At 42.2% G+C, this 13,296-nt stretch overlaps 1 protein-coding gene across 1 annotated transcript in view; it reads left to right on the top strand.

Moving 5' to 3' along the window:
• Positions 1-11,951, top strand: part of LOC122816379 (deleted in malignant brain tumors 1 protein-like) — a 183,343-nt gene extending 171,392 nt beyond the window's left edge. Inside the window, exon 5 of the mRNA XM_044089129.1 lies at positions 11,842-11,951. Within this exon, the coding sequence (XP_043945064.1) occupies positions 11,842-11,951 (110 nt within the window). The remainder of the gene's footprint in view (positions 1-11,841) is intronic.
• Positions 11,952-13,296: the final 1,345 nt, after the last annotated feature.

Here is a 13,296-nt window from a genome sequence, read left to right as displayed (position 1 = left end):
CTACTATCACACTGACAAACAGAACTGTGTGAAAAACAGTAAGTTCTAACCCACCACTGTCCCCATGTTGAAATGTATGAAAATGTACAGCCATATACCTTTGTTTCTTAATAGTAATATCCCTCACATGTTCTAACAGCCTAGGTTAAAAGCATTTAATACCCACCATAAAATGTCTCACAAGGGCATATAACAGTGTTGTCTATACACTGACCTCTTGACTTTACAGGGTCACACATGTTGTCCAGCTGTAGCCCTCATATATATGGCCCCTACTGCACATGTCTGGGAGTCCACAACATCACTGGAATGATAGCAGGAATGTCAGCACTAAATAATGGTAGACCATACCTATCAACGTCTTAGTGCATGACAGTGGAGGACAGAGATCAAAACACAGGGCCATATTTGAAATATTGCTGTTATACACTGTGAACATGACTGGTGTTACAGGATTGGTTGCAACGTACCCTTTCCAAGGAATATGAAGTCAGAAACACAAATGTATATTGCCATGTAGTTATAGCAATCAACAGAGAGAATGCCACTGATTTGTCAAGGACAACACCTGTGTGGGGAAAAGACAAAACATAACAGCCAAACCTCTGGCCATCATGTGGATAGTGCCACAGTTAAAAGCTATGCAGACAGACTGCATTCCATGCAAAACTAGCATGTACACACAAACCCTGTGAAACTGGCAGTATTCAAAGCATATAACAACCATACTCACACTCTGTTCCTAGATCTGGAACCTTATACAAACATGTAGTTGGCGTGTGTCCACAAGTCTTGTTGTAAGAGGTATTCCTACCTGCTCCCTGTAACACTGCTGCCCCCACACTTGAAGGATGTCTTCTAAACAGGCAAGGTAAAGGGACAATGCCCACATGATGTAATCATTTATAGTAGTGGGTTGCTATAACATTGGCTATTGGAAGAACTACACAGCTGCCTGCATGCAATTAGTATGTGGGGAACACCAACTGGTGCAGAAGCCATCACCTGATCATGAGCATCACCTACAACAGCCATGCTACAACCTATTCAAACCAGCACAATCCCTGTACTGGAGAGAGAGAGAGATAGAGAAAGAGAGAGAAAAAAAAGAAAAAGAAAATAATACTAAAAAATAAATAAATAACCAAACAAAACAAAGAAGACATCAACTAGAATGCAGAAGAGAGCATAATAATAAAACAGGTATGTGAAACATCTAAGCATGTGATTGAATGTAGTTCCTGGTCTGTAATAATGGGATAGATGATTTTGAAAGATTTATATGTGCCATAAAGACTTGCTGTAATGATGTCCTGCTGAACAATTGCAATGCACATAGCATCTGTCTCTGTCTGCAGTGGGCCATACCTGTCAACTGTGCAGATCTTCACAGAATGTCAAGATTTACCCATCACAGTGCTTTGTCTGTTCCTCCTAACATCTATATTAGTCTGACAAATAGCTGGAGATGGAAGTCATGAGTTTCAGACCCCACCACCTTCAGAACAGTCATGGTAATGCAAAATGTATTATGTTACAAACTTCATAGGTTTCTAACAGGCATATGTAAGATCTGTCCCTATATATCCCCCCTAATTTTAGGCCTTGTCCAGATGTGATGGTCTAAGAGGTAGAGATGTCAGGTCACAGCTGAGGAGCCTGACTCACCCTGGGAAAGGACAGCTCACATATGGCAACCACTAGAGTGTCAAACAGTCATGACTGTGACACTGCTAGACCAGTTAATGGGATATTGCCCATATCCATATTTTACCTGTGAATATGAGTATTACACATGTTTGTATTGTAAATCTAAGATACCTATATAGGGCATGTGCATAGTAAAGTACTGTTGCAGATGTGTGTGTTAAACGGGTTCCTATTAAGTGATCAAAGAAGCATTCTTTTGAATGTGTCTTGCTCGAACTTAAAAGAACAAAAAGGCAAAATAGCAAAGCAGTTTTTAAACAACTTCTTTCCCAGGCAAATAACTTGCTTGGCCACTTCCATTACTTTGCCATTTCCGGCACTGTAGTTCGATCTTTAAGTGGGGGGTGGGGAGGTCAAAGCCCCCCACTTAATGTAATGTTTTGAAGTGTTTTCTTTTTCTTTCTTTTTTTTTTTTTTTTGTTGTTGGAACAGTGATTTTTTTTCCCTTGGAAAAAAATCACTGTTCTGACAGTTCGACATTGTAAGCTTTCACTTACATAGGGTTGATTAATCACAGTTCACTTTTTTAAGCATTCAGTGATGTGATATAGACCCTATTGAACTGCATGTGATATACTGAATTAATAACATTCAACTGTACAGCGTTCTGCCAGACAATATTCACAGTCGTGACTGATATCTGTAGTCACATACACATATACTTGTATTATGTCAGCTATATTAATACATTATCAATATTGATTCCCCTCTTGTCACCCATTGATATGGACCATTGCCCAGAAGTCCTGGTATAACAGTTTGAGACGTATGATTGAGCTGCAAGACTGTAAATACCATATGCTATACTGACATAGAACACAAATGTATATCAGATATCCCCTGAGCACGTGTATGTACGTATGTTCAGCTGAAAGGCACAAAAGTAATAACATGGGTCACAAGCAGTCCGGAAAATAAGTTGTGCATGTTGCACATGTGGGTAATATCAGTGTCATTGCATACAACTAAATAAAATGTGTACAGCTACTGATTGTTGTATTGCCATGACACTGATATGGGTACTACAGTAGGCATGATTATCAGGTAGTAATCAGAGAAGTGTACAACTGTGTTATGACCCACTGTCCATGCCTACTACTAACAGTTATATCAACACCCATATACACTGGCTATCCAAAGTGTACACACCCCTGTTGGAATGCCAGGTTTGTGTGCTGTATGCTAATGAAACCACTGAAAGTCATTTCAAAATGTTTCTCACCGCAAATGTGACCCATAACCTGTACAATTCTACTGAAAAAGAAAGAAAGATATCATGGAAGGTGAGCAACCATTATCAAGTGAAGATGTGACATGATGTTAGAGTACAAACCAAGACAAATGGATGCTGTAATCATTACAGCAAATGTTGACACAACATATCAGTTTAAGGGTGTGCACACAAATTCAACTAGCTTACTGTACTAAGTGTTATTTCTCATATGTTTTCACGGGCCAGATTGTTATGTTTTCTATTGAGTTGAGCAGGCTATAGGTCACATTACAGGTGGGGATTGCGTTGACATGAGCTTTTGTGGGGTCATGTTTCAATTGCACAACTACCAGGCATTCTAACAGAGGTGTGTATATTTTATATCCACTGTAGCTATATGGAATCAGTACCTGACCTGTACAACCAGCCTCCACCAAGTATAGAGTAATCCCCCTTTGTGGACAGCAGCAATACACAAAGCACATAATAGGTTGCTATAGTGGCTGTACAGGGACACATAGGTGCAAACCACAACTAGGAAGTAAGTCCATCTCTATCTGAGCAAACATGTAGGTTCACAGGTGACTTCCTGTAAGGCTGACTATGACTATAAATGAGGCATATCCACACCACCAAGGCCAATTGCAACAATGTCTCCACATATGTAGTCAGTCTCAGAGACAGTAACACATGTCAACCTGTACTGGGGGTAAAGCACACCTCGTACACACATGCCATGGATACAGACAACCTGCATCAGACAGGTTAGGTGGGAACAGTGTCACCCTGTCCACAACATTTGTACAGGGGATATGCACATCAGCCACACTCCTGCCCACATCAGTGGTGAGCATGTACATAACGCCAACTGATGGCAACAACAAGTCTCCATGGGGCATGAGAGCATCACAGTCTGCCTCCTACATGAACCCAGGCATGTGCTCACAGCTCCATCACACACTACAGTCAAACACAGACTTGACACCATCCACACACCATCCATATGGAAGATGGCCACTGTCATCCCTCTACACAGAAATGGAGAATAGTGGATTATGCAATTAAGTGTCCAACATTGGGGGAACTAGACAGGTCAGGGCCGGGAGTGTAATGCAAGATGCCAAAGCCATGATAACTTACAGTGTTATGGTATTGTCTGGATTATTTACAAGTAATATCCACTGTTGATGTGCAAGTGGACAACCGTATAAGGTTCTGTGACCTTTTTTCCTGTTTATGTCTTCCAGGTAATATGCAAAGTCCACGGCTCCCAGCATTCACCAGCATAGAGAATGATACCATCATACAATACATCATACATTGTTATAGCATCTTATTCAGCCACAGAGGCCAACAACTGCAGGAGAGGACCACCCTGTGAAATGAGCTCATCCACAGAGTAAACAATGTCAAACTGCACAGCTGAAATTATGAACAGGTGTGGCATCATTGTACTGACCTCATCCGCCATGCCCATCAGCATGCTGCTGCCATTTCTAGGGACTGGCTAGCCACAGGTGGGGGTCAGGCCATCCAGTCCCCACTGACACATGCTGAGGAGCTCCTTGCCAGCCTTGAGGTACCCGCCCACCAGACATGCCATCGAGTTGAAGACACCATTGTGGAGGTAGGTGCCACCCACACAATGGACAAAGAGTGTGCAGGTAAGGCCCCAGTGCACATTACTAGAACACTGTTGCTTATCCATTTTTATCTGTAAAGTATCTACATGCATATGTCAGATAAGATAGCCTGTTGCTGGAGTATAGTAATGCACAGATTTGCATAATCCTTAGTGTTAGGGGTTGTACTGTTGATTGCTGAAATGCTGCTTCCACCCTATACAAATGCCACAGGTGTGGCTACTGACATTACTTCTCTCACACAACTATTTAGGTCCCGCTGGTATACAACTTGGACAGCAACCTGTAGCTGGTGAGTATGGAGTAGTTTTGCTCAGGTTTGCAAATACACTGGCCATGTTAAGGCCATGCTGTTTGCTATGCACACATTTAACATACCTACCCATAATGCATGCTGTACATGTTCATTTTTGTTGTTGTTAACTGTACTATTTCATAGTGGTCACCATGGTGGCATATCTGAAGGGTATGTAAGATTCCTGCAGTATACCTCACAACCTGTCAGTGCAAGATGTGTGGACAGAGATAAACACAATGGTGGGACAAATGGCCTACAGTAGGGACATATATGAAATATTACCCTTGTACAGTGGATACAACAGTGTATACACCACATTTACAATGGCAACTGCTCCTGATATATACAACTACAGACCACAATAACACATACCACACATTTTACAACCTGTAATGTGATCCTAGCATGAGCAATGAATGTGTAATATGGAATCCTATGTTAGGACAACAAATATAGGGAATACAAATCTTACAAAACACTGGAAGCATATGTGTGCACACACTTCAAATAACATATTGTGGAGGCAGCATGTGATGTACTGACAACATTCACTCTTCTTTAGTACACACCCTCCATCAAGTACAGGGCCTCAATGTCACATCAAGTAATGGTCTGCTGTCCAAGAAGTATGGCCATGGCATTTGCCCAGTCACCTGCAACAGAGGCAGCCATGGCTTGCACACATCTTACAAATCATGAAATGGATCCCATATACGAAAGATAGCAGTCAGGAGTGGGAAAAGTAACCTTACCTCGCCATTGCATATAACATGGCAAACAGTGCAGACAGTCATCTATGGGTGTATGAAATATGAGACAACAGTGATGTAGAAAATAAACAGACACCCATCCAAAACAGATAACAAAACATGTCGCAAACTGGTTATGGAGGCTGGTCAGAGATATGCAGCAACACTGAGGGAGTTGCAGGAATGTCTAGCAAGTACTGCCTGTGCAGTACCTGTTTCGACAAACACCTGGATTCTGCATAAGTGTGGCCTATGGTTTAGGGTAATCAGATGGAAGATTTGTCCCACATGAAACATTGTCCAGATCTCTGTACAGATAGCATAAGCATATCATCAAGTCTCCCAAAGCCATGTGTTGCAATGTGTAATGGTATCATGAGATCAAGGCTCAAACCTACAGACAATATTCATAAAGATACATGTGGTGCATAAGCAACACCTCACTCCACCTCAGGGCCACCATCCCCAACATTTAGCATGCTGGTGCCAGTGTACACCTTTAGGGTTGCTGTTCATTAGCTGGAGCTAGGTCGGTAGACATGGTGGGTGGAATTTGGAACACTGCAAAATAACACTCATATGTGGCCCATAGTTGTCAGGTATCTACAATAAGGCTGAGGATGGGGAGAGGTGTCAGCTTGAAACACAACAGTGAACTGAAGCATACATCCAAAGCTAGCTAAGAATGGCTGTATCTGAACACAGTCAAAGTTATGAATTGTTCCAGACATAACCCAGATTCTGCAGCAATAGTGAAGCCACTTTGTGACCTCCAAGGGCTGTGCACATGAGCTGACCTTGCAATCTGGCAGAGTTGGGGACCTCTGTGGGGCAGACAGACCAAATAATGCCAAGTAAAGATGGGCCATGCTTTAACAAGCCATTGTTTTCAGAGTGTGCACACTTATGCAACCCACATATTGTATGCATCTCATTCAGCATCTCCACGACTAACACATTTGTTTGATATTGCATTGGATTCCACAGGTCACATGCCACATATCAGGAGTGTGTAATGTTAACAAATGCAGTATTGTAGCCCCATTGCATATCATAGATGAGACTGGCATGTCAACAAGGGTGTATACACTCCTCATATCCACATTAAGCTTTGAAGGTTGTCGGTATAACAGGATTTTATTGTACATACATGCACTGCTGATGATGAGATCTGCAAATCAAAGGTCAGGCATAAATTATTGACATCTGTCCTCATATCATCCCAATTATATGTCAGACAAACACATAGGGGCTGTGAGCAAGAGAGCAAACATAACTGCCAGATAGCTATACATTCAGCAGTGGTCTGTGCACTTGTGAGGTATGGTGCAGAGTACATGCCAGTGTACTGTACATGTGCACAGCAATTATGTGTACATGGGTGCAGTGTGTTCCAGGGGAAGGGGCATCATCTACTAACACAACTCATGCATTACAGAGATGTTTAATGTTGGTAACAAGGATTACAAATGGCTGCAGTGCAAGCTGTTGAGTGCCATACATCATGCATGTCAACTGTTGGGTAATGAGAGGTCTGTGCAATATCTTTGTGCCACCTCACCTGTAAGTGTGTGTGTGTGTGTGTGTGTGTGTGTGTGTGTGTGTGTGTGTGTGTGTGTGTGTGTGTGTGTGTAGAAGTAAACTATAGTGTACAGGTCTTAATTTACATTTCTTGTCTGAACCTCACAGGTGGTGAGGTGGGTCAGGGTCCCTCCTCCAGGCAAACTGGTGTTAGTGTCCATACAGACTCTGACAATGATGATGATAGGCATGGTGAGGCACAGGCAGGGTTGTCAGGGGTTGAATATGTGCCATTGGTTGCCATCCCACTTTTATCAACCCCATCCCCCACACAGTCACAATGCCCACCCATACCCCATCATCAGTGGCCACAGATGAGGGACAGGTGGCGGGTGATGGCATAGGACAGGAAAGTGTGGTAATTATGGCAAGTGTGTCTGTACACAGCAGCCATAGCTGGATGACTGGTGAGGTCCCACACAGACAGATGTACAGGGGTGCTCCTAGGAAGGCTGCTTGCCATCATGCCCCTGGCAGAAGTGCCACAGCAAGTGTTATCAGACACATGTTTTGAGCCATCATGGAGGCATAGGCACACATGGAATGTTACACCAGAGATAGTCTGAGGCTCCAGAGGGATACACTTCCTGCTGTACGTGACTACATCCGTGATCATGCTGATGCGCACTGTTATTTTACAAAGGTCATGGATAGATGGTTGGGTGGGATGGTGGTAATCCTCGACTGTGTGGTGTCTTTGGTAAAGCATGTGTTGGGAGTAGGACATGGGCCACATGGACGTAGGTCAGCAACACCAAGAGGTGGAGGTCTACATGGGCATGCAACATCTCATGGCCGCTCCCATAGTGGCAGCACCAGCACTGCATAGGGGGTGCTGTCCACACCACAATGTAGCAGGCCACATGCACATGGTCCTGGCCTGTCCCAACAGGGATGCGGATCCAGCGGACAATTGTCATCATCAGGGGAGAATACCATTTCTTGGCTTCTGCCTGGTGGTGCCCATGCAACCCCGGGCAGGTGCAGTTCCCATGTCCAAGGCCAGACACAGTGAACTGTACACCCTGTCATTTACGGTCCGCAGCTGTCCAACATACCCCATTATAGAGTAGCCATATGGCAGAACTGTGTGCATACATACACACACACATCACCAACACAGCTAGGGCACCTCAATACCTACACACACCACATATGCACAGGCCATTTAATAAAGAACCCCCTAACCCACACACATGATGTCAACCAATGGCTCATCCTAGGCCTCTGGCAAACTCACACTACACATTGTGCATATGATGATAGTATACCTGTGCCACATCCCTGTCATCCATAACATCAATGCAGGGGCATGCTAATATGGTTCTGATGCACAGGGTGAATGTACTAAAGTTTAGCAATGTAATGCTGTTTAACATGTTGTCAGCTGGAATGTTTAATGCTTACATGTCAGAGTGTGTAGCTATCCAGCCATGATGCATTATAGCTGTTATTAACACTGACTGACTGACGTCTCTATAATGTATTCTGTTTGTGTTCTAGGTGTCTGTGTGTCGGGAGGATGTTGGTCTGATGTCTTTTCCTACAAGAGGTGTGGGACTGTGGTAACAGATTGACTGTCATATCCCGGGTACAGCTGAACACAAGTAACAGGTCTATATAACAGTTACATGGCTGATAGGTCTGAGGGGTGTATACAGGTGAGTGCATGGTGGCTGATGTAAGCAGCTCTTTGACAGTGGACAATGGTAAGTACTGGGTGGCAACACCAAATGTTTGTGAATAACACACACACAGAGGCTTTTCTGTTGATGCAATACACAGAGAATACTGTTCACATGGATCAAGGGTGGCTGCAGGCATGTGCACGGGGGTTCACTTGCACCCCCCTGGAATCGGCTGGCCAGGAGATTAATTTACTTCTAATTAAAAAAAATTTGTAAGGGCGTTATTCTTTAAGAATGCCCTTTGCATCCAGTCATACAAATGGAACAGGTGCTTGTGCATGGGCGCCGGAACCATAGAGCAAGGGGGAGGACTCATGCATGCATCACACACTATTTAAACACAAAAGTGCGTGAAAAAAATGGTGGCAGATCATTCAGAGTAAGGAGAGTTTTATTTATGTGTTTTGCCCATGGCTGTGTGTTCCATTTATTATTTACTGCATCCATTCACTAGCTGTTGTGCTCCGTTTATTATCTGAGTAGCTGGTGTGTGCTCTATCATTTTAGTAACTAGTATTACTGGTGTACAGACAGTTAATACAGCCGTCTTGTTTGGTAGCAAACGTTATGCTATACTGGAAATATTTAACTGCTAGAGGATCAATACTATGGCGTTTATGCAGGTGAGAGCATATGGTCAATATAATTAATCAGAAAGTATAAAACAGTTATTGATGTTTGTTACAAATTGTATGGTTTACTACTCTCATCACATCACCATAAAAGATGGGTCTCAACGCAGACTCAGTTTTTGAGAACTGAACAGCTGATTGCTACTGTCCGCAGTACTCCAGATTAGAGACTGAAGTTTATGGAGTTGGTAGTAACTTCATGGAGTACAGGATGTGGAAATAAACTGTAGACTCTATTCCTCTGCATGGGGGCACCATGTTAACTTTACTTAATTGTTGGGTTTAGAAAAATGCAGCACCGGCTATTGAGTGATGCCTCATAAAAGATGGATCTATGACTGAGTATGCATGGTCTTTAGGCTGACATTGCCATGATCGCACATTACAAATGTCCATAAAAAACAGAACATTTTCATTTCCAGATTTCATATTGTTCTCTGTGTTTTCTTGTTTTTCTTTTGCTTCTCTATCTTCTAATATGGATCTTTGGATCCCTCACTCAGCCAAGGAATAATAGGACCTGAATGTGGAAGAAATCATTCTCATCTGTTTTGTAGTCTACAAGCATTGCTAATTGGCGACATCAACCATTTTCTCCAAGGCAGAAATTTCATACAGTTTAATGATACTTATCATCTCCATCGGCTGAAGGGAAGCTTCTAGCTTTTTTAATACTTACATATTCTCTGCTTCTTTCATAGTTTGGCAGGCTTTATGTTGCAGACAAACCAGCACTGTAGCTGTTTTTTTCAGACTTTCTGGAAGTGGTGGTGTGTGTGTGTGTGTGCAAGGGAGGGATGACTGTTCATTAGTCTTTATTGTGATATCCCATTGCTGCATGTGTTTTTAGGCTTTTTCCAGTTAGGAGTCACCACAGCGGATCTCCGGTCCGCTAATGATTGGCAGTAGATTTTTACGTGCCGAGTTGCCAGATCTGACGCACAACCTTCAAGCGAAGGTACACCCATTCAAGCATGTCTCCACACAGAAGACGCTCTAACTGAGAATCGAACAGGACAACATCTTACTGTGAGGTGACATCGCTACCACAGCACCACCACCGCAGTACCATTGCTATTTACATTAATTTGCAAAATAACTAAGAAGTTGAATTGGGAGGCATATTTCCTTACCTTTTTAACCATATTTTAGTTTGCTTCCATGGTTTGCCTTAAGAACAGTGATCAGTTGCTGTAATTGGGTTGGAATAATTCAGGGGTGCCCTCTGTAATGATATTTAACTATCTGAATTTCAGAGAGTCATTCTGGTAGGTCAATCTGTCATTTAAGCTACATTTATTTATTTTATTTATTTTTTGTTGACCAGGTCAGTTCCATTAGGCTAGTAGCCAGCCTCTTTTCAGGGGAGACTTGAGGTAGTATTTATACTACTACTACTAAAGGAATTTTGGCCAGGCATCAGGGAGTTTCCCCTACTCTTTTTGATAGTTTATGTGGATGTGAAAGATTCTATGGCACCTATCACAAACTCAATTATATGGGGCCTCTGTTTAATGTCTCATACAAAGGACAACATACTCAGGAGTTCAGCACCCCCTTACACTGCACTGCAGTTTCAATGATATGTGTACCTGTTGTGTAAACTTTTACATAGGGAAATTAAACTATGCCACATTGTTGCCACATCTGTTTCCAGTGAGAGAGAGAGTTGTCTGAAAGACCAAGTTTAGTTTGTTTGCCTTGAAAACAAATTGCCATTCCATTGCTGGAGATTCCACCTGTGTTCAGACTGATGCATTTTCATTTTATTTTTCTCCACTACCTCTCCAGGTCTTAATTGTGCTGTGGTTTGCATTTCACACCCACATAAGTACATGCAGTTTCATTTACTATTGTGCTTCTGTCATCATTTCCACCACACTCAGGAAAACAGAATTTCTTCTTGCATGTGCACACCTGCTGAATTTTCTTAACATTTTATCTTTTATGCCACTTCTGATGCTTCCATACCTGCTGGTTTGCCTGTCTCTGTCAATTTCTCATACATTAGCTATGCAATAAGCAAGCATACATGGCTTTTCTTTTGAAGTGCTCAGCAGAAAGTTTATTTTTATACACTTTTTTCATTTAAAACTTATCATGGCTGACAGTTAGCACAGGGGTTTTATGTTATGACGTAGCTCGTGTCTTGCAGGGTTTGACTCCCTTAGCCCTTATTTGTCTGCTGTGTGACCACAAGCAAGTCACTTTCCCAGATATTACTCATATTATTCATGGGTCACCCCTGAAAAGGGACTATGTGTCTAGTGGGTCTACCTGGTTAACAGATTGGTATATTATTATTATTTATTTATTTCTTGGTAAAGGTGCATCAGCACAAGTTGTAAAAAAATGCAAACCAGGTTTCAAGCTCTTTACTGCAGTTCAGATTGTACAGAAAGACATGCCCCCAAGCTGTGGGCATGTTTCTGTGTAACATTTGCATGTGAGATATCATCTGTGTAGTCTACAACTTCTTCAACTTTAATGAAGTCTTTGAGAGGAATAAAACGAGTTGATGAAAGCTGTAGTTCTCAAGCTGAAATATGGTATTGAATAAATATGTGTTGAGATTCACAGATGAAGATGCATCTGCAGTTCCTGGCATGTATGTTTACAAATGACCTTTGCCTCTCTTGCTTTCTGCCTATTCTGCATAGTGAGTGTGTGTGTGATTTGATAAAACTTTCTCCTCAAAAGAAAGACATACTCATTAGCGATACAAGCTTAGTCTTGGAACAAAAATATAATGTATTTTAGTTTTACTTAATTTTTTGAGAAGAGCCTAGCATTTGATATCCAAGAAAATGCTAATGTGGAGTTTTTCTTGATGGCAGAAGCATTCATGCAGCATAAGCCATTAGTTAAAAATACAGGATGTTTTTAGTTTCTGTAGGTTGTCTAAGGAAAATGTTAATGTAGAGTTTGTCCTGATAACAGAGACATTCCCCCGGATTCTCAAAAGCTTGCACGGAGTTGTAGAGTAGTGTAAGATGTCAAATAGGCAATATGTCTGCCGAGTGATCCAGGAACAGCCGGCAGGGGCATGCACAAGAGCTTGCACAGACAGCATCATGGTATGCAAATTACCTAATTTACTGGTGAAAGTATGCAAATGCGGTAAATTTACGATCCAGGAAACACTAACCTGCCCGTCGAAGATTAGTGTTAGCTGCAGAAATGTACTCTGTTGGTAACAGAGTACCGTTCTGCAAATAGCTAAACGGAGATATGACAGCTCCAAATAAAGGATGCATACAGTTGAGGAAGCATGCCAATGGCCAAATATAAGGCCATTGGCATTTATAAATGTTTAAAAATATAAAAATCTAACTTTTTTTCCCCGATCTCCGATGTTTAAGCATAGCGCAGCACCGCGCAAACGTGCGGCACTTATAAAAACAAGAAAATAATTTATAAAAAGCCAAAAATAGGCATTTTCACTAAAAAGCTTATTCTGCCATGCAGGTGAATGGCAGGCTGAAGACAACATGGCCACTGACTAGTGGTTGCTAACGAGGGAAGCTCAGTGTGAGAGATGTAACCATGCATTAGTAGGCAATCTTATGCAAATGAGGATAAGTATAGTGAATCCCAATTTTCCCCAGCATGTGAGCCATGTCCCAAGAGTGTAAGAGTAGGAGTGGGTGAGTAGCAGAGTAGAATATAGGTGACATCATGAGGGAGTGTGTCAGACAGGCTGTAAGCTAATTGGAGCACAGTGGCTTATGTTTGCTTTGAGTTGCTCAGGATTGCAAGAGGCATGCCTACAGCTGTCCGAT

The sequence above is a fragment of the Protopterus annectens genome, chromosome 1.part1 (genome assembly GCF_019279795.1).
Source record: "Protopterus annectens isolate FY-2018-M chromosome 1.part1, PAN1.0, whole genome shotgun sequence".
NCBI lineage: Eukaryota > Metazoa > Chordata > Ceratodontiformes > Protopteridae > Protopterus > Protopterus annectens.
Note: the sequence above shows the minus strand (reverse complement) of the source record. Positions and strands in the feature narration are given on the sequence as shown.